At 36.2% G+C, this 26,011-nt stretch overlaps 1 protein-coding gene across 14 annotated transcripts in view; it reads right to left on the minus strand.

Annotated features, from left to right (window-relative positions):
* DCDC1 (doublecortin domain containing 1) overlaps positions 1–26,011 on the minus strand; it is a 471,016-nt gene that overhangs the window by 174,740 nt on the left and 270,265 nt on the right. For 12 of the 14 annotated variants that reach the window (XR_014267934.1, XM_082476590.1, XM_082476591.1 and 9 more), the window contains 3 exons: positions 19,456–19,516; positions 579–710; positions 19–176 (listed from right to left, as the gene is read on the minus strand). Coding sequence is in view for 12 of the 14 variants with exons in the window: in XM_082476590.1 (XP_082332716.1) it covers positions 19–176; positions 579–710; positions 19,456–19,516 (351 nt within the window). In the remaining 2 variants the exon portion in view is untranslated. Of the gene's footprint in view, positions 1–18; positions 177–578; positions 711–7,982; positions 8,948–19,455; positions 19,517–26,011 lie in introns of those variants that run through there. The other 2 variants (XR_014267935.1, XM_082476588.1) reach the window with 2 other exon arrangements.

Below are 26,011 nucleotides of genomic sequence, written 5' to 3' on the forward strand. Positions count from 1 at the left end.
ATTCTGTCAGTGCCCTACCTCTGAGCAGAAGCCTTAGGATGTTTCTCTTCCAGTTTCTTCACCAGTGCCACTGTCAGCTCCCCTGTCTCCCCAAGAGAACCTTCTGGCATTAAGTGGGTCTCTGAAGGCTCTGGCAGCTGCTTGAGACCAGGGATACTGGCACTTTTTTGCAGAACCTAAAAAATGAAATATAGGAATAATGTAGCTAATTTTCATTGAGTGGAAATATCTAAACTATATATGCCAAAAATTTAACATCACACTTTTCATGGTTCCTTCAGCCTTCTTCATCCAGCACATAAACCATTGGTATGTGGTCAGAACAAAAGAAGGCAGTCCTAAGAAAAGCTAATGTGTCACCATCTATTTAATAAAATAATGTTTATATAAATATACATATAGACGTTTATATAAATATAAATGTGCAAATAGATGTTTATATAACGTGTATTAAATATCAATAACCCTAATTTGTGAATTCGTTTTTGCCTCCTGAACACAACCCAAACATTTTTTTCTCTTTTCAAAATACATCATAGAGATCTATTTCTGTCTTGCCTCTGGCTCACTACACTGACCTCTTCTGCTAAGCTGCTGCCATGCTCCTGATGAGCTGTGGTCCAGGCACCATGGTGAAGGTGATACTCTGTCTGGGTCACATCTTGTGCATTTAGCTCCTCTAGGTAGGTCAGAACAAACTGAGGATAAGCCTGTAGGAAAGGAAAAAAAAAAATTGAAAGTAGTACCAGCCTTATAAGCAACAGCAAAATATCTATAAAACTGGAATGATGGGAGGATAAATTAGATTAATAGGAAAAAGGTCTGGCTAATGAGCTTTGTACTTTATTGTCAATTTCAGACCAAAATCAAGCCAAATAACTTTCATAGGAAGATTTCTAATTTGTTGTTTGATCTGCTCAAGTTTAACTAGGTTGCTAAATATTCAAGCCATCTTATATACTGATAACAATGTCTAACATTTATTGAGTTATTTCCACATAAAAAGTATTACTGTAAACACATTATGTACATGTAACGTGCAGTTGCTCTATTTTTTGGGAATATTCAATTCTGCCACAGAAGACAAGAAAACAAATAGGATGAATGAGATTCATTAGCTGCATTAAGCATAGATAAGTAAGTTAGTAACCTGAGAAGTGTCAGACAGAAAGCTATTAGAGCATATGTCTATGAACATAGATAGAAAGGGGTAGAAAGACAAAATAGTCATGACTTACCAAATAACAAACAAATATTTATGATACACTACATATAAATTAAGCACATGAGACACAATAATCATGAGATCTTTAACTGGCCACCCATTGCTGACTCTCATTTTGGATCCTCTGCTGGATAAAATCCACAGCTGCCCATAGGCTACCTGGGGAGCACAGCTTTGGCCAAGTGTACTTGCAACCAGCTCTGTCCTGGAGCAAGTGTGCATCATTGCTTCACACACATTTCATCTGTTAGACCCTCTTGCTCAAATTTCCACTCTGGTCCTTGTAACCACATCAGCAGCAGGGAAGGGTGATGCAACACAGAAAGAGGATATGTCGATACTGCAGAGATTCAGGTAATGTGGCCATTCAACCCGTTGCACTTTAAGCATGTTAACCTAACCCATCTCTCTTCCCATACATTTTATTTTGTGTTTTAAATTGATTTAATAAATCGTGATCTGAATATTTTAATTTGGTCTGTGCACCTTTCTGTTCCATGAACTCAAGGATAGCCTATCTAGGAGGATACTTGGAGTTTACCATTGCATCAAAGTAATTTCCCACATAACAACATATTTACATTTTAATCCTTACAACAGCCCTTTGAAATAGGTATGACTATTGTTCCCATTTTAAAGACAAGGAAACAAACACAGGGAGGTTAAAGCAACTTGCCCCTCCAGCTTGTTTACTAGTTAATCCTAGATATGCTGCCTCAAGTATTATATAAACTTTTTTAAAGTGTGGAACTAAAGTTTTAACAAAAAATATGGGGAGGTGTCCAGTGGATAATTAAAGAGCACTAAGGTTCTTATATTATTCTAGAAAAAGAGATATTAAATAACTTTAAACTTTGTTAGAAAATGTACAACTAAAGATGAATGTTCTAAAATTAGTTTGTGGTAATGGATGCAAAACCCTGTGAATATACTGAAAAATATTGAACAGCACACTTCAAATAGGTGAATTGTATGGTATGTTAATTACACTTCAATAAAGCTATTTTTTAATGTAAGAGATTCAATAAAAAAATAGAAATACACAGTGTACCTTATGAACAAGTAGAGGAAAAAAAGAGGGAGGGGATTCAGAAAAAAGTCAGGAAGAAAGGTAAAAAATACAAATTAAAAGCACAGTAAATAGAAATTTTTGTTGAATTAATCAATAAATGACTAACAGAATTTTAATATGCATTCCCTTTGACTTAACAAACATACACATACATACACTGTTCATTGCAGCATGGTTCTTACTTGTCTAAATGTGTATCATCAGGGAAACTTTAAGAGATAAAGTAGATGTGGATGTCAATATGGAGAGATGGCCACAATATGTTATTGAATGGAACAGATAGGTCACAAAGTTTTACATATAATATATATAATTTACTTATACACATATACATATACATACATAATTAGATTTAATATATATGATTACATATAATATATATAATTAATCAGAAACAATTAATGATAATCTTTGAGGAATAGGTTAAAGAGGTACTTTTGCTTATTCAGTTCTGAATTATTGGAGGGTTTTTTCATAACTAACATATACTACTTATATTACTTAAGCAGAAACCCTACTATACATAGAAATATATGTATAATTTCTGAGAATATACTCAAAAGCCTGCTATTAGTGAATAACTCTGAGAAATAGGATTAAAGTTTGAGAGAAAGAGACTTTACTTCTAATTAGTATATTTTTTCAAATATTAATTTCTATATGTGCATTTATTCTTCTATTAAAAAATACTTTTTAAAAAGGCCCAATTTAAAATAGTGTCTTCACTGAATATACTAGTCAGATAATCTTGGAAAGAGATTTTTGAATCACTAAGCTAACCCAAAAACATTACAAAAAGAAGTTTTATTTAAAAAAATTAGGATTCTTATTTTACCTTGAAGCCTGTGTCACATCTATTTCATTATATTATTTTCTCTTGTGCCAGTTCTTATTGTCTTAGAAATATCTAAGACAATTCAGCTGAAGTGAATATGATGGGCAAAGGGAAATAGATTATTTTACATTGGTCCTACAGTAAAGTATCAAAGCCAAAATTCAGCAGCAAAGATCACAGTATTTTCAATATGAGAGGGAACATGAGTAGTAGGATATAATATTGAATATATTCCAATCCCTTATATTGTGATGGTAGTTTCATGTTTCCCATCCTCTAACAGAGGTAAAGACATTTTACATAAGTTTACTTTTGAGGTGTATTGCCCTCTTACTGGAAAGAATGTGTACCTAGAACATGGGGAAATTTAATATATATCCAATGAGATGGATAAAGAAGGGCCCAAAAGGTAGAGCCATGATGCATCTAACATCCTGACAGACATAGCAGAAGTAGAGACCAAAAAAGAAAAAACAAAAAACACTCATGGGCTTTGCTTCCTCGAGTTGACAGTCTAGCAAAGGTGGCAGACATACACAAGTAACACGATGCATTTGGAGACATTTATGAGATGTTCTAGCATTTTCCCTTTGGAATCATTCTAAACCCTATGTGATGACTATTCAAACATTTTGATACCATGGTTCTTTATTATTCTCTACTCCAAGACCAAGTTATCTTGCTCTCTAACTAGGTACCTACTAGTTCAATCATCAGGCCACCAGTATAAACAACTCCCTCCTCCAAAATCTGGAATTCTAATCTTGTCTTCTAGGAAGTCAACAGCCTAATCTTTTGACTTTTCCTCCCTTCCAGTGCATCTGCACATCCCCCTAACTTGACCTTTAATGTATTAACCCTCATTATTTTCCAAGTCCATCAGCCCTTTGGGCTTCATTGCATTCTTCTCATTCTAATCCACTTTTTACCACCTCAAGATAAATTGTAATAAAATACATCTTTGATTACATCATTCCCACTTCAAAAACTTTAAATAGTACCCCCAGTACATATTGATTAACATCCTACAGTCCTATTCTTGTTTCAAATTCCAACTGTGCTATTTATCAGCTTTAGGATTGTAAGTTCCACTTCCTTGAGGGAGAAGTGTCCTATTGAAGACTGCTGCATAAGAACTGGCTCAGAATTTCACACTGACCAAAATTCACCCTCAGGATACAATGGCAAGTCTCTAGCTGCTAAAAAGGATCACATTCATTTATGAGATTTTTTTCAAGCTAATAGGGTTGGGGAATCATCTTTATCACTCCCAAGATATTCCCTCCATGTACATAAGAAAGGCCACAAATTTGACCTAACTTGGGGCTCCACAGGAATATTTATGTCCTCATTGGAAATATAGCGGTGGGTCAGCAGGCTGTCACCTGGAATGCTTTATTTTTTTTTAATTTTTATTGGAGTATAGTTGATTTACAACGTTGTGTTAGTTTCTGCTGTATAGCAAAGTGAATCAGTTATACATATACATATATCCACTTTTATTTAGATTCTTTTCCCTTATAGGTCATTACAGAGTATTGAGTAGAGTTCCCTGTGCTATACAGTAGGCCCTTATTAGTTATCTATTTTATATAGAGTAGTATGTATATGTCAATCCCAATCTCCCAATTTATCTATCCCCTCCCTCCCCCACTAACCATGTTTGTTTTCTACATCTGTGACTCTATTTCTGTTTTGTAAATAAGTTCATTTGTACCTTTTTTAGATTCCACATATAAGCGGCATCATATGATATTTGTCTTTCTCTGTCTGACTTACTTAACTTAGTATGGTAATCTCTAGGTCCATCCATGTTGCTGCAAATGGCATTATTTTCATTCTTTTTTATGGCTGAGTACTATTCCATTGTATATATGCACCACATCTTCTTTACACCTGGAATGTTTTAAACACTATCTCCTCTTGGTCAGCACATGATCAGGCATAGTTTTTTAAAGTGTTTCTTTCTTTTTTCCTCATTATAAATGCTTTTTATGGAAAACAGAAAATATAGAAAAACTCAAAGAAAATAATTATCCAGTCTCCTACCACCTGTCCTATGTATAAACTTCCAGTTTTGTTTTCCACACACACACTCGTATTTGATACAATATAAATAAATAAATAATATTGTTTTCTTACCTGATTTTTCTCAAATCACAACATTACCATTTTCCTCTATCATAAATTATTCTCCATTATTTGTAATGCCAATATATTATCCATAATAAAGATATACCATAATATATTTATAGTCTCATTGTTGGTTACTTAACCTGTTTTCAATTTTCACTATTATAAACAATGCTCTAATGAACATCCTGAAAGATACACTACAGTATACACCACTGATTGATTCCTTGGGTTAAGCTGCTGTAAGTGGAATTTCTGAGTCAAAAGAAATAAGTATTTTTTTACAGATATTGATAAATATTGCCACACTGACCCTTAGAAATACTGTACCAGTCTCCTAGATTGCCCTCACTGTTCCTTGCCTCCTGGTATTCATACCTTTGTGTAGTCCCCTCCCACATTATACCAGGATAGGTCTATGTGACCAAAGAAGATGGCAGAAGTGGTATTAGGTTACTTCTGACATTAGGTTATGAGAAAAAGTACAGCTTCCATTTCGTTCTCTTCTTCTCTTGCTCTCTTGGATCACTAGCTGATGTTGTAAACAGCACTACAGAGAAGCCATGTGCCAAGGAACTGAAGCCTCTGGACAACCTACGTGTGCTTAGAAGCAGATTTTCCAGCCTAGTCAAGCCTCAGATAACTGTAGCCTCCGTTGACACCTTGACTGCAGCCTCATGAAAGACTCTGAGTTAGAACTACCCAACTAAACCACTCCCAGATTCCACCACAGAAACTGTGAGATAATAAATGTTTGTTGTTTTAAGTTACTATGTTTGGAGGTAATTTGTTACACAGCAGTAGATAACTAATACCAATAAAATACAAAAAAAACCCAAAAAACAAATACAAAGAAAGGAATGAGTATGTTTGTTTTCTCACATCTTCATCAACATTGGATATTCCTAGTTTTATATCTCTCCATAATTAATAGGGAGAAAATACTATCCATTGCTTACGTTTATTTAATTCCTAGTGAAGCTGAACTTTTTTATTTGGTTTGGCTCTTTTAATTTTTCTTCTGTCATGTATTTCCTTTTCATGTCTTTTGCTCATTTTTCTATTGACATGTTTATCCTTTTCTATTGCTATATCAGGCTCATTATATATTAAAAGTATTATCCCATTCTCTGACATTGATATTGCAAAGATTTTTCCCTGTTTGTCACATTTTCCTATTCACTTTTGCTAATGCTATTTTAGATTTAGAAGGTTTTAAATTTTTTATGTACTCAAAGCCATTAGTCTTTTCCTTTACGGATTCTATCCTTGTTTGCATGCACATAAAGATGTCTACTCATCACTACTCTGGGTTAGATGCTTTAATTCATGGTTTCTTCTAGATATTTTTATGGTTCCATGTTTAAGTTTAAATATTTAATTTAGCTGAAACTGGTGAATTGTATTAAAAAAGTAGTCTAACTTTGTCTTTTGCAAATGAATAGAGAAATGATTAACTTTAAAAATAAAACAAAAGAAAAATAGTATCCAAGTAAATACAATATAACAAAATGCAATATTGTATTTAAATTTGTTCATTATTATTATCATTAATAGTTACAAATGATCGTTTAGCCAGAAATGATATGCCAGTGTCTATCGACAGGCCAGAATCTGTGCCTAATACTTAAAATACTAGTATTATAGCTATATTTTGCAGACAAATAATGTGAAACTTGGAAAGGTTAAATGACTTGCCTAAGGCCACACAGCAAATAAGTGGTGGAGCCAAGATTAGTTATTAATATCCTAACACAGTAATTCTGTCTTTTTTTAATGAATGGAATGAGCTCCATTTATGATCCAGCAGCAAATAATTATCAAATTATACTCCATTTTAGCCTTAACTAGATGGATATAGTTTTGGATGACTAAATTTAGATCTAATCAAAATTTCTAAACCTCTAAAAGAATGAAATGCCTCATTAATAAATAGTTTTGCTCTCTGAATCTAGAAGAACTGTAACTTTAAAAAATCAGCAATCGTGTTTGTGAACAGAACATTAAAAAATTTACAATCAAAAGTCTCAAAAATAATTTGTGTTTGAAACACAAAAGTATACATTATTTGCTAGCTCACAATAGAAGTGTTGTGAAAAATTAGAAAATTATAAGTTGCAAGAAAAGGAGAGGTAAAAAGGACAGCAGAGTAGAAGTGGATGTTTAGGTACCTGAATTTTGAGAGAGAAAAGAATACACTTAAACCTTGGTCCTGCTCTTCTATGTCTGTTGGTGGGAAGGGCAATACTTATATAAGACATAGTTATGTTCTTGGGCAATAGGAGTCAGCTCTATTTAGGTATGTCTCAGAACGAAGTCCTCATGTGCAGGTACAGGCCAAGGAGCTGCAGGGATATTTTGATACAGTCTCAAAATTCCACTTTTTTTTTTTTTTTTTTTTACCAAGATGTACAAGCTCCCTCTCCAACAACCTTGAACCTCACTCTGAGTGGGTAATGTAGTGGGGTCAGAAATGAGAGAAGGGGAAAGCTGGGATGAATCTCAGGATGAAGTTAAAGGTAATTATTAAAATGCTTTGGCATTTGATGACTATGTCAAAATGTCTGCTTAGGAACAGAGCTGAAAGTGCATAGTCCTGATTGAGTTAGTGAATGGGGTTGGGATTTTAACTACTCAGGGAAATGCTGTTATGATCATTTTTAAACTTAAATTGTATAAAACGCTCGAAACTGTTAAAATGATGAGGGTTGCCATGGAATAACAGCTCAACTTCTAGAACACTACAGAAATAAAGGTACCATGTTTATTAGTCAGGGTCTAATAAGGAGATAGAAACCATGTAGTATTTTGAACAGGAAAGTTTAATATAAATGATTAGTAGAAGACGATTATAGTGACAGGAAACTGGTTAGTAAGAGTTAAACAAAACACTAAAGAATACATGAATAGCAGATATAGGGAGCCCAGTACTCCTAGGCCTGAGACAGAATGCCCAACGAAGAGGCCTGACCCAACACTGAGATCCAGACCACATTGAGGGCAGAGCTGTGGCTCACTGAATGTTGAAGAAGTCCCTGAGGGAGTGCACCAGTAGGAGTCACTGTTAATGTGCCTTTGGAGCACCAGGGGAAGCCATCCACAGGGAGGTGCCTAGTTGACAACACTTCACTAAAAAGACACTCACAAGGAATATGTTCAAGGAAACCATTCACAAGAAGGTGCCCACTGGCAGTACTCTGCTGTGAAGCTGCCCAAGGCAGGTGCCAGGCAATGAACGGTGGATCTGGCACTGTGAGGGAATAAATTGATAACTACCATGCTATGTGTTACAGGTTGAATGATGTCCCCTGCAAAAAGTACCTTGAAGTCCTAACCCTTGGTACTGTAAATGTGACCTTATTTGGAAATAGGGTCTCTGCAGATGTAATCAAATTAATATTACATCATTAGAATGAGCTCTAATCCAATATGATTGGTGTCCTTATTAGAACGGAGAAATTTGAACCCGGACACACACAGAGGACAATGCCATGTGAAGACTCAGACATGGAGGGAGGTGGCCATGTGAAGATGGAGGCAGAGACTGGAGTTATGCTGCCACAAATCAAGGAGTGTCTGGGTACCAGAAGGTGGAAGAGGCAAGGAAGGATCTTCCCATAGAGAATCTGGATGGAACACAGCACTGGGGAACACCTTGATTTCAGACTTCTGGCCTCCAGTACTGTGAAAGAAAAAATTCCTGTTGTTTTAAGCCAGCCGGTTTATGGTGCTTTTTATAGCAGCCCTGCAAAATTAATACACCATGTATTTTCAGTTTGATTCATCTGAGTAACTTAGCATTTCTGAAATCATCATGGTGGGATTCTGAGGCAAACACTAACAGATACCATGTGATGAGTCTAATTTTTGCCTCTCTTAAATTTTTTTTTTTTAATATCAGTTACTTTTAATTCAATGCAATTTAGGCACAAATGTATATATATTAAAACAGCCTTACAAAGAGTGCCTCCACCTTGGCCAAACACAATCATTGCTGAAATAACTTGTGCACTCAGGTATCATACAAGTACTTAAATAAAACATTACTATTGCACATTATTAACTTTTTTAAAAGACAATTAATTTTTTAACATCTTTATTGGAATATAGTTGCTTTACAATGGTGTGTTAGTTTCTGCTTTATAACAAAGTGAATCAGCTATACATATACATATATCCCCATATCTCTTCCCTCTTGCATCTCCCTTCCTCCCACACTCCCTTTCCCACCCCTCTAGGTGGTCACAAAGCACCGAGCTGATCTCCCTGTGCTATGCGGCTGCTTCCCACTAGCTATGGGTTTTACATTTGTTAGTGTATATATGTCCATGCCACTCTCTCACTTTGTTCCAGCTTACCCATCCCCCTCCCTGTGTCCTCAAGTCCATTCTCTAGTAGGTCTGTGTCTTTATTCCCATCCTGCCCCTAGGTTCTTCATGACCAATTTTTTTTTTTTAGATTCCATATATATATCTTAGCATACGGTATTTGTTTTTCTCTTTCTAACTTACTTCACTCTGTATGACAGACTCTAGGTCCATCTACCTCACTACAAATAACTCAATTTCATTTCTTTTTATGGCTGAGTAATATTCCATTGTATATATGTGCCAAATCTTCTTTATCGATTCATCTGTCAATGGACACCTAGGTTGCTTTCATGTCCTGGCTATTGTAAAAAGAGCTGTAATGAACATTGTGGTACATGACTCTTTTTAAATTACGGTTTTCTCAGGGTATATGCCCAGTAATGGGATTGCTGGGTAGTATGGTAGTTCTATTTTTAGTTTTTTAAGGAACCTCCATACTGTTCTCCATAGTGGCTGTATCAATTTACATTCCCACCAACAGTACAAGAGGGTTCCCTTTTCTTCACACCCTCTCCAGCATTTATTGTGTGTAGATTTTTTTGATGATGGCCATTCTGACTGGTGTGAGATGGTATCTCATTGTAGTTTTGATTTGCATTTCTCTAATGATTAATGATGTTGAGGATTCTTTCATGTGTTTGTTAGCAATATGTATATCTTCTTTGGAGAAATGTCTATTTAGGTCTTCTGCCCATTTTTGGATTCAGTTGTTTGCTTTTTTTGATATTGAGATGTATGAGCTGCTTGTATATTTTGCAGATGAATCCTTTGCCAGTTGCTTTATTTGCAAGTATTTTCTCCCATTCTGAGGGTTGTCTTTTCATCTTATTTATGGTTTCCTTTGCTGTGCAAAGCTTTTAAGTTTCATTAGGTCCCATTTGTTTATTTTTGTTTTTATTTCCATTTCTCTAGGAGGTGGGCCAAAAAGGATCTTGCTGTGATTTATGTCATAGAGTGTTCTGCCTATGTTTTCCTCTAAGAGTTTGATAGTGTCTGGCCTTACATTTCGGCCTTTAATCCATTTTGAGTTTATTTTTGTGTATGGTGTTAGGAAGTGTTCTAATTTCATTCTTTTACATGTAGCTGTCCAGTTTTCCCAGCACACTGAAGAGGCTGTCTTTTCTCCATTGTATATTCTTGCCTCCTTTCTCAAAAACAAGGTGACCATATGTGCGTGGGTTTATCTCTGGGCTTTCTACCCTGTTCCATTGATCTATATTTCTGTTTTTGTGCCACTACCATACTGTCTTGATTACTGTAGCTTTGTAGTATAGTCTGAAGTCAGGGAGCCTGATTCCTCCAGCTCCATTTTTCTTTCTCAAGATTGCTTTGGCTATTCGGGGTCTTTTGTGTTTCCATACAAATTGTGAAATTTTTTGTTCTAATTCTGTGAAAAATGCCGGTGGTAGTTTGATAGGGATTGCATTGAATCTGTAGATTGCTTTGGGTAGTATAGTCATTTTCACAATGTTGATTCTTCCAGTCCAAGAACATGGTATCTCTCTCCACCTACTTATAACATCTTTAATTTCTTTCATCAGTGTCTTACTGTTTTCTGCATACAGGTCTTTTGTATCCTTAGGCAGGTTTATTCCTAGGAATTTTATTCTTTTTCTTGCAATGGTAAATGGGAGTGTTTCCTTAATTTCACTTTCAGATATTTCATCATTAGTGTATAGGAATGCAAGAGATTTCTGTGCATTAATTTTGTATCCTGTCACTTTACTAAATTCATTGATTAGCTCTAGTAGTTTTCTGGTAGCATCTTTAGGATTCTCTATGTATAGTATCATATCATCTGCAAACAGTGACAGTTTTACTTCTTCTTTTCCGATTTGGATTCCTTTTATTTCTTTTTCGTCTCTGATTGCTGTGGCTAAAACTTCCAAAACTATTTTGAATAACAGTGGTAACAGTGGGCAAGCTTGTCTTTTTCCTGATCTTAGTGGAAATGGTTTCAGTTTTTCACCATTGAGGACAATGTTGGCTGTGGGTTTGTCATATATGGCCTTTATTATGTTGAGGAAAGTTCCCTCTATGCCTACTTTCCGGAGGGTCTTTATGATAAATGGGCATTGAATTTTGTCTAAAGCTTTTTCTGCATCTATTGAGATGATCATATGGTTTTTATTCTTCAATATGTTAATATGGTATATCACATTGATTGATTTGCATATTTTGAAGAATTCTTGGGATAAACCCCACTTGATCATGGTGTATGATCCTTTTAATGTGCTGTTGGATTCTGTTTGCTAGTATTTTATTTCTTTTTCGTCTCTGATTGCTGTGGCTAAAACTTCCAAAACTATTTTGAATAATAGTGGTGACAGTGGGCAAGCTTGTCTTTTTCCTGATCTTAGTGGAAATCGTTTCAGTTTTTCACCATTGAGGACAATGTTGGCTGTGGGTTTGTCATATATGGCCTTTATTATGTTGAGGAAAGTTCCCTCTATGCCTACTTTCCGGAGGGTCTTTATGATAAATGGGGATTGAATTTTGTCTAAAGCTTTTTCTGCATCTATTGAGATGATCATATGGTTTTTATTCTTCAATATGTTAATATGGTATATCACATTGATTGATTTGCATATTTTGAAGAATTCTTGGGATAAACCCCACTTGATCATGGTGTATGATCCTTTTAATGTGCTGTTGGATTCTGTTTGCTAGTATTTTGTTGAGGATTTTTGCATCTATGTTCGTCAGTGATATTGGCCTGTAGTTTTCTTTCCTTGTGACATCTTTGTCTGGTTTTGGTATCAGGGTGATGGTGGCCTCGCAGGAGTTTGGGAGTGTTCTTCTCTCTGCTATACTTTGGAAGAGTTTGAGAAGGATAGGTGTTAGCTCTTCTCTAAATGTTTGATAGAATTCCCCTGTGAAGCCATCTGGTCCTGGGCTTTTGTTTCTTGGAAGATTTCTAATCACAGTTTCAATTTCAGTGCTTGTGATTGGTCTGTTTATATTTTCTATTTCTTCCTGGTTCAGGCTCGGAAGGTTGCGCTTTTCTAAGAATTAGTCTGTTTATTCCAGGTTGTCCATTTTATTGGCATATAGTTGCTTGTAGTAATCTCTCTTGATCCTTTGTATTTCTGCAGTGTCAGTTGTTACTTCTCTTTTTCATTTCTAATTCTATTGAGTTGTGTCTTTTCCCTTTTTCTCTTGATGAGTGTGGCTAATGGTTTATCAATTTTGTTTATCTTCTCAAAGAACTAGCTTTTAGTTTTATTGATCTTTGCTATTGTTTCCTTCATTTCTTTTTCATTTATTTCTGATCTGATCTTTACGATTTCTTTCCTTCTGCTAACTTTGGGGGTTTTTTGTTCTTTCTGTAATTGCTTCAGGTGTAAGGTTAGGTTGTTTATTTGAGATGTTTCTTGTTTCTTAAGGTAGGATTGTATTGCTATAATCTTCCCTCTTAGGGAAGATTAGGTTTTGAGTCATTGTGTTTTCACTGTCATTTGTTTCTAGGTATTTTTTAACTTCCTCTTTGATTTCTTCAATGATCTCTTGGTTATTTAGTAGTGTACTGTTTAGCCTCCATGTGTTTGTATTTTTTACAGTTTTTTTTTTCCTGTGATTGATATCTAGTCTCATAGCATTGTGGTCAGAAAAGAAACTTGATATGATTTCAATTTTCTTAAATTTACCAAGGCTTCATTTGTGACTCAAGATATGATCTATCCTGGAGAATGTTCCATGAGCACTTGAGAAGAAAGTGTATTCTGTTGTTTTTGGATGGAATGTCCTATAAATATCAATTAAGTCCATCTTGTTTAATGTATCATTTAAAGCTTGTGTTTCCTTATTTATTTTCAATTTGGATGACCTGTCCATTGGTGAAAGTGGGGAGTTAAAGTCCCCCAGTATGATTGTGTTACTGTCAATTTCCCCTTTTATGGCTGTTAGCATTTGCCTTATGTATTGAGGTGCTCCTATGTTCGGTGCATAAATATTTACAATTGTTGTATCTTCTTCTTGGATTGATCCCTTGATCATTATGTAGTATCCTTTGTCTCTTGTAATAGTGTTTGTTTTAAAGTCTATTTTCTCTGATTGAGTATTGCTACTCCAGCTTTCTTTTGATTTCCATTTACATGGAATATATTTTTCCATCCCCTCACTTTCAGTCTGTATGTGTCCCTAGGTCTGAAGTGGGTCTCTTGTAGAGCCAGTCAATGTCTTTTGGTTGGAGCATTTAATCCATTTACATTTAAGGTAATTATCAATATGCATGTTCCTATTACCATTTTCTTAATTGTTTTGGGTTTGTTATTGTAGGTCTTTTCCTTCTCTTGTGTTTCCTGCCTAGAGAAGTTCATTTAGCATTTGTTGTAAAGCTGGTTTGGTGCTGCTGAATTCTCTTAGCTTTTGCTTGTCTGTAAAGGTTTTAATTTCTCCATTGAATCTGAATGAAATCCTAGCTGGGTAGAGTAAACTTGGTTGTAGGTTTTTCCCTTTCATCACTTTAAATATGTCCTGTCACTCCCTTCTGGCTTGCAGAGTTTCTGCTGAAAGATCAGCTGTTAACTTTATGGGGATTCCCTTGTATGTTATTGTTTTTCCCTTGCTGCTTTTAATATTTTTTCTTTGTATTTAATTTTTGATAGTTTGATTAATATGTGTCTTGGCATGTTTCTCCTTGGATTTATCCTGTATGGGACTCTCTGCGCTTCCTGGACTTGATTAAATATTTCCTTTCCCATATTAGGGAAGTTTTCAACTATAATCTCTTCAAATATTTTCTCTGTCCCTTTCTTTTTCTCTTCTTCTTCTGGGACCCCTATAATTCAAATGTTGGTTCATTTTATGTTGTCCCAGAGGTCTCTGAGACTGTCCTCAATTCTTTTCCTTCTTTTTTCTTTATTCTTCTCTGCAGTAGTTATTTCCACTATTTTTTCTTCCAGGTCAGTTATCTGTTCTTCTGCCTCAGTTATTCTGCTATTGATTCCTTCTAGAGAATATTTAATTTCACTTATTGTGTTGTTCATCATTGTTTGTTTGCTCTTTAGTTCTTCTAGGTCCTTGTTAAACGTTTCTTGTATTTTCTCCATTCTATTTCCAAGATTCTGGATCATCTCTACTATCATTATTCTGAATTCTGTTTCAGGTAGACTGCCTATTTCCTCTTCATTTGTTTGGTCTGGTGGGTTTTTACCTTGCTCCTTCATCTGCTGTGTGTTTCTCTGTCTTCTCATTTTGCTTACCTTACTGTGTTTGGGGTCTCCTTTTCGCAGGCTGCAGGTTTGTAGTTCCTGTTGTTTTTGGTGTCTGCCCCCAGTGCCTTAGGTTGGTTCAGTGGGTTGTGTAGGCTTCCTGGTAGAGGGGACTAGTGCCTGTGTTCTGGTGGATGAGGCTGGATCTTGTCTTTCTGGTGGGCAGGTCCACGTCTGGTGGTGTGTTTTGGGGTGTCTGTGACCTTATTATGATTTTAGGCAGCCTCTCTGCTAATGGGTGGGGTTGTGTTCCTGTCTTGCTATTTGTTTGCCATAGGGTGTCCAGCACTGTAGCTTGATGGTCGTTGAGTGGAGTTGGGTCTTGGCATTGAGATGGAGATCTCTGGGAGATTTTCACCTTTTGATATTATGTGGAGCTGGGAGGTCTCTGGTGGAGCAGTGTCCTAAACTCAGCTCTCCCACCTCAGCGGCACGGGCCTGATGCCCGCCCAGAGCACTGTCATCCACATGGCTCAGAATAAAAGGGAGAAAAAAAGAAAGAAAGAAAGGAAAAAATAAAATAAACTTATTAAAATAAATAATAAAAAATAATTATTAAAAATTAAAAAAAATTTTTAAAGTAATAAAAAAAGGAAAAAAGAAGAGAGCAACTGTACCAGAAAACAAATCCACCAATGATAGTAAGTGCTAAAAACTATATTAAAAAAAAAACGGACAGACAGAACCCTAGGACAAATGGTAAAAGCAAAGCTATACAGACAAAATCACACACAGAAGCATACACATACACACTCACAAAAAAGAGAAAAAGGGAGAAAATATATATATATCGTTGCTCCCAAAGTCCCCCTCCTCAATTTGGGATGATTCCTTGTCTATTCAGGTATTCCACAGATGGAGGTACATCAAGCTGATTGTGGAGATTTAATCCGCTGTTTCTGAGGCTGCTGGGAGAAATTTCCCTTTCTCTTCTTTGTTCGCACAGCTCCTGGGGTTCAGCTTTGGATTTGGACCCACCTCTGAGTGTAGGTCGCCTGAGGGCATCTGTTCTTCGCTCAGACAGGACAGGGTTAAAGGAGCAGCTGCTTCGGGGCTCTGGCTCACTCAGGACGGGGGGAGGGAGGGGTACGGAGGAGGCGGGGCGAGCCTGCGGCGGCAGAGGCCAGCTTGACGTTGCAGCAGCCTGAGGCAGGCCGTGCGTCCTCCCGGGGAAGTTGTCCCTGGATTTCGGGACCCTGGCAGTGGCGGGCTGCACAGGCTCCCGGGAGGGGAGGGGAGGAGAGTGACCTGTGCTTGCACACAGGCTTCTTCGTGGCGGCAGCAGCAGCCTTAGCGTCTCATGCCTGCCTCTGGGGTCCGCGCTGATACCCGCGGCTCGCGCCCATTTCTGGAGCTCGTTTAAGCAGCGCTCTGAATCCCCTTTCCTGGCGCACCAGGAAACAAAGAGGTAAGAAAAAGTCTCTTGCCTCTTCGGCAGCTCCAGACCTTTTCCCGGACTCCCTCCCGGCTAGCTGTGGCGCACTAGCCCCCTTCAGGCTGTGTTCACACCGCCAACCCCAGTCCTCTCCCTGCGATCCGACCAAAGCCCGAGCCTCAGCTCCCAGCCCCGCCCGCCCCAGTGGGTGAGCAGACAAGCCTCTAGGGCTGGTGAGTGCTGGTCGGCACTGATCCTCTGTGCGGGAATCTCTCCGCTTTGCCCTCCGCACCCCTGTGGCTGTGCTCTCCTCCGCGGCCCAGAAGCTTCCCCCCTCTGCCACCCGCAGTCTCCACCCGCGAAGGGCCTTCCTAGTGTGTGGAAACCTTTCCTCCTTCACAGCTCCCTCCCACTGGTGCAGGTCCCTTCCCTATTCTTTTGTCTCTGTTTTTCCTTTTTTCTTTTGCCCTACCCAGGTACGTGGGGAGTTTCTTGCCTTTTGGGAGGTCTGAGGTCTTCTGCCAGTGTTCAGTGGGTGTTCTGTAGGAGTTGTTCCACACGTAGATGTATTTCTGATGTATCTGTGGGGAGGAAGGTGATCTCCATGTCTTACTCTTCCGCCATCTTGAAGCTCCTCCCCTCTCTCTCTTAAATCTTGATGATTAATATTCCATTTAGACTTGTAATCACAGAACAGGAAGGAAATCTTGAGAACTCAAGGACAATCTCATTTTATTAAAGCAAACTTTTTAAATTCAAGTATAGTTGACTTACAATATTACATTAGCTTCAGGTGTATAACAAAGTAATTACAAATACAATACACATACAGAAGAATACAAAAATCATAAGTGTACATTCAACCCATTTTCACATAGTGAATACCTGTTTAACCACCCAGGTCAAGAAAGGGAACAACACACCTAAGTGCTCCTCATGGCCTCTTTCACTCCCTAACCTCCTTCAGCTATATCCACTCTCCTGACTTCTAACACGATATTTTTGTTGCTTTGCCTGGCATTAAAATTTAAACAACTGCAGTCATGCATTGTGTATCCTCCTGGTTTCTTTTGTTCAGCATTATATTTGCAAGACTCATACATATTGTTATATGTAATTGTAATTTGTCCATAGGCATTGCTATCCTCCAGGGTCAGAAAACTGTGGCCCATGAGCCAAATATGACCAACGATTTGTTTCTGTAAATAAAAGTTTATTGAAACACAGCCACATTTTCTATGGCTGCTTTCATGCTACAAAGGCGTGTTAAGAAGTTGGGACAGAGATCATATCATTCACAAAGCTCCAAATATTTAATATCTGGCCCTTTACAGAAGTTTTCCATCTCTGTTATATAGTATTCCATTGAATATATATACCACAATTTATTTATCCATTCTGCTGAGAAGCATTTCAGTAATTTCCACACTGAGGGACTACAATTAGTGCTGTTAACATTTTGGTAGATATATTTTTCCTTAAGATACGTTAAGTATTTCTGTCTAGCATTAAACTAATAGGGGAATTGCTGGGCTGCATAAACATGCTCAACTTTAGTAGATATTGCCAGTTTTCCAAAGTGCCAATCTCTTCATTTTAATAAATAAGAAAGCTGATGTGGATATCAAAAAGATATCTGCACTCCCATGTTTATTGCAACATCACTCACAATAGCCAAGATATGAAAGCAACCTAGGTGTCCATCAATGGATGAAGGAATGAAGAAAAAAACACAGGCAGTACATTATTTGACATCAGTCTTAGCAATATTTTTTGGATATGTCTCCTCAGGCAAGGGAGACTAAAAGGTACAAACTTCCAGTTACAAAATAAATGAGTCACAGGTATGAAATGTACAGTGTGAAGAATACAGTCAATAATAATATAATATTTTTGTATGGTGACAGATGGTAAGCAGACTTATAGTGGTGATCATTTTGTAATGTACAGAAATATCAAATCACTATGTTGTGCATCAGAAGCTAACATAGGGTTGCAGTCAATTATACTTCTAAAACAAACAAACAAACAAACAAATTCATAGAAAAACAGATGAGATCTGCAGTTACCAGAAGTGGGGAGTAGGGAGAGGGGGAAGTAGTCAAAAGGTACAAACTTTCAGTTATAAGATAAATAAGTACTAGGGATTTAATGCACAATATGATAAATATAATTAACACTACTGTTTGTTATATATGAAACTTGTTAAGAGTGGGGATCCCAAAATTTCTCATCAGAAGGAAAATTTTTTTTCTTTTATTTTGTGTCTACATGAGGTGATCGATGTTCACTAAACTCATTGTGGTCATCATTTCATGATGTATGTAAGTCAAATCAGTACGCTGTACACCTTAAACTTATACAGTGCTGTATGTCAACTATATCTCAATAAAACTGGAAAGAAAATAAATAAAATAAGATACCATTTATGGCCTACCAGAAAAAAATGTGATACACACACACACACACACACACACACACACACACACACACTCTCAACAGAATATTATTAAGCCATAAGAGGGAAATTTTGCCATTTATGACAATATGGATGAACCTTGAGGGCATTATGCTGAGTGAGATTAAGTCAGACAGAGAAAGACAAATACTGTATGATATCATATGTGGAATCTGAAAAAGCTGAACTTGAAGAAACAGAGAGAAGAATGGTGGCTACCAGGGGCTGGGGGGGTGGAGGAATTAGGGAGATGTTGTTTAAGGGCACAAACTTGCAACTAGTAGATAAATAAGTTCTGGAGATCTAATACACAACAGAGTGATTATCGTCCACAAAAAAGAAACGATAATTATGTGACATGATAGAGGTATTAGCTAATGCTATGGGGTAATCGTATTGCAATATATATGTAACAAAGCAGCATGCTGTACACCTTAAACTTACACAATGTTACGTGTCAATTATAGCTCAATTTTTTAAAATAATAAATTTATTTTAAAAATAGAAGAAAGGAAACGGATGCCCGAAAATGCTAGGGTGTATCATAGCGATGAATTAGAGAAAACTATATTTGGCTGTGGAAAACTTGTTTTAAAGTCAAGCAAAACCTCAGAGGAAAGTGCTGAGTTAAACCGAGTTAAATTCTACATTTCTGGGAACAGAGTGAAATCATTTGTTCAGAAAAAGCATTTCTTGATCTCAATAATAGACTGCATTTTATGAGAATCTGAAAAAAGAAAAAATTAGGAATAAAGCTCTGCTTGTAGTCCTTACCTTAGAATAAATGCAACCGTCAGTTCCAAACACCCACTTCTGAGAATCATCTCCTTTATGTCTGTAATGAAAATGTAATTTAGAGATTGACGACTCTTCTCTACACTGAAACGTTTTGTAGGTTTCGAGTGAAAGTATCATTTTCCACACAGCCTGGCAGGAAGACCGCACACACTCTAAGGATTCTACCACTCTACTACCATCACTGCTACCTCAGCAGCTAAAGCCTTTCCTAAGACAACTAATTTCTTTGGTACCCAAAGTGCTGTGGGGTGTGTGAGTGTGCACGCACGTGCGCGTGTGTATGTGTATAACTAATGGCAACAGTGATTAAGAGTTTTAGAGAATAAATAGGATCAATAAGAATATTCTAGAAATTTCCATCCCCCAAAATGATCCTCTGTGAGACAGAAAGAAGGGGGCTTAATTAAATATAAGGTTTAAGAGGATGGGATGGGAAAAGACACCATGGAAAATTAGGAACCTCAGGCACCTGTTTCTGAAACAGCCAGGAAATTTTATTAAGGAATATCAGATTTTCTGAGCTAAGTCTGAGTAAGAAAGAAAAACTAAAATGTGATGAAGCTAATCATGACTAAATTAACTAATCATGTATTCATTAATATTTAGAAACCTTACAAAGAGAGGACAAATGAATTAAATTAAGTGTAATGGGATGTTAAACAAGACTTTTCCTACTGCCTCTGAGATTTGACAGAAGCATAAGTGGTTGAGAATAAGAGGTGTCAGGTAATGCTCTATTCTAAAGCAAGGGGCTGTATGATCTGGGCAGAACACGCAAAGGCAGCAGTCCAAAAGTGGTTCAGTGCACATTAGCCTTTCACCTACACCCAAGTTATATAAGAAAACGTGAAAAACTCTTGGGCATGTTGGGATGGGTGCTTAATAATAATGGTCTCCAGGCCCCTCTCCTGTGGGATTTTGATTCTGAAGGTCTGAACCCCCAGAAATCTACATTAGCAGGTATTGCAAGTGATTCCAATCATAAGAATTCTGGGGAATTTGGATGTTTGTGGTCTATGTAAGACATCTGCAATTCATAACATAGTGATGCTAATGGTCAAAATCTGTACAATTCTGAATTTTGTCTTTTAATTGGATTATAGTGTTAGCTTGAGGATAAAATGATTAGACAAACATAAATTATGTGGGTTTCAGTTTTGATTTTCTGAATTTGCAGCACCTTTTCTCAAAGATTAATACAACAGGAGAGATGTCTACCAGATTGGCAACAGTGTGAGGGCAGAGATCACATGTATCCTTAGAGCTGAGCACAGTGACAAGTGTATGATAGGAGATAAAGATATCTTTGAATAATAGAAATATGATCTGCAAAAAAAACCGAATCAATATGCTGTTCACTTGAAACTAACACAATATTGTAAATCAGCCGTACTTCAATTAAGAGAAATGTGAATAAGATATCAAAATGTTATCACTCTAAAAATTAATAATAAGGCCATCATGAAAAATGTTTTGAATTTAATATATGACAGTTTAGGGGATTTAAAAGATCTTCTTAGAGATAGCTGAAGAACATAAATTACACCTTGGTTAAGAAAATCAATAATACTGAAAGAAATACATATATCCTAGCATTTCTTAAATTTTAGCACAGCTTAAATTCTGTTCAAGCATATATTTTCCTAAGAAATTTTACTAACAACATGTAGTTTTATATTATCTATAAGCCCTTTGAGCTTACTAGTAATTTTCCCAATCAGGAGTCTATATATATCCATAAATGTCACCTTTTAATTTTACTGAAGCTATAAAAAACAAATCTCAATTGTGGTGCAGGATGAGAAATACATCAGTCTAGTGTATAATAACTTCTTTAAAAAATAAAATTCCTACAGACAAAAGTGCATCTGTTTATTTTTCAAGACATTTTCTATATAAAGAAATCAAATTTAGATTTAATATGCAACATTGCTCATATGGGACTGAATTAGAGAATGATGTCATAGAATTTCCTCTTCTTGGTCAGCAAGTGCCAAACTGAAAAGATTTTTTATAAAGAAACAAAAACAAAAGTTTTTTTTAAAAATCCATAACAATATCAATAATGAGAGGAGGGAAAAAAGAAGCAGTATTCTATCCAAGAATCAAAGTCATAAAGATCACAGCATGTGCTGAACTAAGGTTGAGAGGCCTAAGTTCCGGTCCTGGATCTGACATTAACTAGATATGTGACCTTTCATAGGCCACTTAGTCTGTAGTGGCCGTGGAATTTCTTATAATAATAATGATATTGTCATTATCATCATCATCATCATAATCACAACCACCACCACCAATACCAAAACTACTACTATAGTATTAAAGAGGGCTTTGGAGTAGATGTTCTTTGGAGTCTTTCCTTCTCTGAAAGCATATGATTTCCAAAACTATTTGGTCACTCTCATTTTACAGGTGAGGAAACTGCCTGGGAAGTTTGCTCATATAACCCCACTGAGCATGCATGTACATTATAGTATTCCTTTCAGAAATCTATAAAACATGTGTGTGTGTGTACACATATTGTTTTCCTTTGAAATATTCCATTTATCAGATGGTATGACCAAGAAGGGAGCCCATCCCCACAGTTCAGTCTGGGGGAAATTTCATAGGCTAATGCTTATCGTTTCCCAGTTAACTGTAAGGAAGACCATCGTCATGCTTCACAATTACAAATCTATTTTCCCAGGCAGCTTCAGATGGCTCTGGTGTCTTCCAATGCTACCTGGACCAAAAGTAGGATCTATAGAGAAAGTTGAAAGGGATTTCCCCTCCATGATTATTAACAGGGTAAGAGTAGAGAAAAGAAATTTCATTGATCAATCCACACATTGTGAAATTACACATGGACAATTTTCTATTTGATGTTGACATTTCTAATTGTGTTAGCCATATGTCTGAATATTACTTAAAAGTCCAATGCATGGTAAACAGTTCTTTCTACATTATGTACTTGCTAGAGTCTGTCACTCTAATCCAACTCTTAGCCTCCTAAACTTTAAAAATTGAAAAAGGAGATGATTTTCAATCTCTGATTACCTGGTGATGTGCTATCAGTTTACTTGCCTGTCTTTCCATCTTGGCATCTAGCATTACACAGCTACTCTTGTTGGCTGTATTTAATGGTGTCCTTAAAGCAGTGTTTGTTTAGCCTAGTCTAGATTAATGTTGGCCAGTTATCATTTAATTTCCAGTAAGACCTAAGTGGGAAAAAAGTAAATTCAAAAACCCATAACTGAAAGATTAACATTGAAATAAGGAAGACAACCAAGATTACCAGACAGGTAACAGAGATAAATGAAGCAGGCTAGAGCTAACGTGAGGGCTGCTACTAGGAATGGTGGAGAACATAGCAAACTGGAGGGTATGTGTTCCATCCAAAGGTGGAATCTGTTCCTGTATTTTTGGCAAAAGTTCAGTGTTGCACATTCTGATTTTTTCAAGAAAGGCCAGTAGTATGTAACTTTTGTGTGTGAAATCTCCCTATTTCTATAAGCTCATAAGTAGTTAAAAATATTATAATAATGTGCAGATCAAACAAAGTCTACGGGTCCCTAGTTTTTACTCTCTATAATCAAAACTCTGTGTGTAGATGGATGTGTGTGTGTGTCTGTGTGTATGTGTGTGTGTGTGTATTGCTTCAATTACCAATAGCTTATGAATTTAACACTAAAGCCTAGATCCTACAATCCACATTCTTTAAAAATGAAGCAAAATCAAGATTAAATGATGGCCTAAAAAAATGTTTGATTCAATTGGTTTATCTAATTGATGTCCCAAATATCTTTTAGAAAGAAGCATCTTTGACTTTGAGGTTTATGATTTTTACAATTTTTATGATTTTGAGATCAATTGATAATGACATTGATTTGTCTTTCATTCACTCATGGTCAGATACACATCACAGAAAAAATATTAGAAAGACAAATATGTGCAAGCACTTGCTATATTGAATAAGGATAAGATGAGTGACACCAAATGAGACATAACTGAACTAATGAGGCATGATATGTTTACAATATTCTTTGTGAGTTGTCAGGTTGCTACTTTAAGTGCTAGTTCTATTATTTTTAGCATATAAAAGGCAATGTCTTAATTCATAGCTTTTGTTAAAATCACATTATACTACTTGGGAGAACAGGAAAAAATTTTGTCTCTAAAAGTTGCTGTCACACGAGGATATTTATTGTTATATAATGAAATATGGTTGTATTTAAAAAAAAAAAAAAACACACAGGCACTTCAGATGCTCTGGAAAAGATAAACATATTCAAAAGTATACACCCAGAGGTGAGTGAGCTCTAAAAATCCTGACCCTTAGATTTTGTTTCTCAGATAAAGGCAAGTTGCATCAATACAAAGGCAAATAGTCGTCATTTGTGTAGGCAGGGATCCTCCTTTTTTCCTGCCCATCTTAGCTTCCTCCTTCTCCTCCTTGCTCTCTTCTTTCTTTCCTTTCTAAATTAAACCAAATCTTTTCTTGTAAATAGAGATTTTTCAAGTTAAACTTACTACAGTTTTGTGGGGTTTTTTTATCATCTTTTTCCTTTCCCAAGCTCTCTTCCCTACAGGCAACAAGGACATTGAGTTTGTGGCTTCAGTCCCACCCAATTCCATGACAATCCTGGCCAGACTAGGAAGTAACCTCAGGGACCTATCACCAGAACAGCACTAGCTTCAGTATCCAGTGAGCCCAGGGACAACCCTGGGCATGAAGAACATGTTCATCAAGCTACATGTAACCTTTCCAAACACCTGCCGTTTCTACCTAGACTACTGACCACACTGAGTAGTCTTCCCTCACCATTTCCCTCTAAAATAACCACTTACTTATTCCTTACCCATCATTTTGATTTTTGTTTGTTTTTTTCCTCAGGTTTTTTATTTTTTTGTACTTTCTAAAAACAACTTTATTGAGAAGTAACTGACAATATTATAAAATATTATACAATTGACAGGCACATATTTAAAGTGTAAAATTTGCTAAGTTTTGAAACATGTCTACACATGTTAAGGCATCACAACAATCAAGCTAATGAACGTACATCCATATCCATCACCCCCCGAAGTTTCCGTGTGACCCTTTTAATCACGTCCTCCTGTCCCTCCCCACCTTCCTATCTCCAGGCAAACAGGGATCTTCTTCCTAGATTACTTAGCACTTTCTAAAGTTTTATATAAATGGAATCAAACAATATATATGCTCTACGGGTTTTGTTCCTTTCCCTTAATATAATTATTTTGAGATTCACCCACATTGTTGTGTGAATCAAGAGTTAGCTCCTTTTTATTGCTAAGTAATATTTTCTATATGATACACCATAATTTATCTATTCACCTATGATGGACATTTTGGTTGTTTCCAGTTTTTACTTTTGGCTTTAGAAATAAAGCTGCTATAAACACCCATGTACAAGTCTTCATAAGGACACATGCTTTCATATCCCTTGAATAAATTTCTCAGAGTGGCTGGGCAATAAGGTACAGACATGTATATACCTGTATATATGTGTGTGTGTGTGTGTGTGTGTGTGTCTATATATATATATATATATATATATATATATAGATAGATAGATAGATAGATAGATACACACCTGTATATATATATGCATATTATATATATACACACCTATACGTGTATATTTTAGGAAAGTATCAATTGTTTTCCAAAGTTACTGAACCATTTATATTTCTACCAACAATGTAGAAACCATGTACCAATTATGAGAATTACAGTTATTCCACATCTTCACCAGCACTCAGTATGGTCAGCATTTTAAACACTGGACCTTCTATTACATATGTAGTGGTACTGCATTTTAGGTGTATTTTGCATTCCCCTAATGATTAGCATCTTTTCATAAGCCAACCGTATATTTACCTTGTTACAGTATTTGTCCAAATCATTTATCTGCCCATGTTTTCTTGAGTTGTGTGTATTTTTCAAAAATATATTATTTGAAAATATTTCTCCTTGTGTGTAGCTTGTCTTGTCATTCTCTTAACAATGTCTTTCAAAGAGCAGAAAGTCTTAATTTTAATGAAGTCCAATTTATCAATTTATATTTTTGTGGATCATGCTTTTGATGTTATATCTAAGAAAGTTTGGCTAATACAAGACATAAATATTTTCTCCTATGTTTTTGTCTAAAATATTCAGTTTTAGGTTTTACATGTTAAACCTATAATCCATTTTGAGTTAATTACTGTTTATCGTATGACATACGGATCAAAGGGTTTTTTTGCATATGTATACCCAATTGTTCCATCACTGTCAAAAAAAAATCCTTTCTCCACTGAATTTCTCTTGCAATTTCATCAAAAATCAATTGACCATATATGTGTGGATCTATTTCTGGGTGATCTATTCTGTTCTATTGATCTAATTGTCTACTTTGGTACCAACAGCACACCATTTTTCACAGCTATCATTTTATAATAAGTCGAGGTCAGGTCATTTTTTTCTTCTTTTTCAAAATTGTTTTGCCTATTTTAGGTCCTTTGCATTTCTATATGGATTTTAAAATCAGCT

The sequence above is a fragment of the Balaenoptera physalus genome, assembly GCF_965194825.1.
Source record: "Balaenoptera physalus genome assembly, chromosome: 10".
Classification (NCBI taxonomy): Eukaryota; Metazoa; Chordata; class Mammalia; order Artiodactyla; family Balaenopteridae; genus Balaenoptera; species Balaenoptera physalus.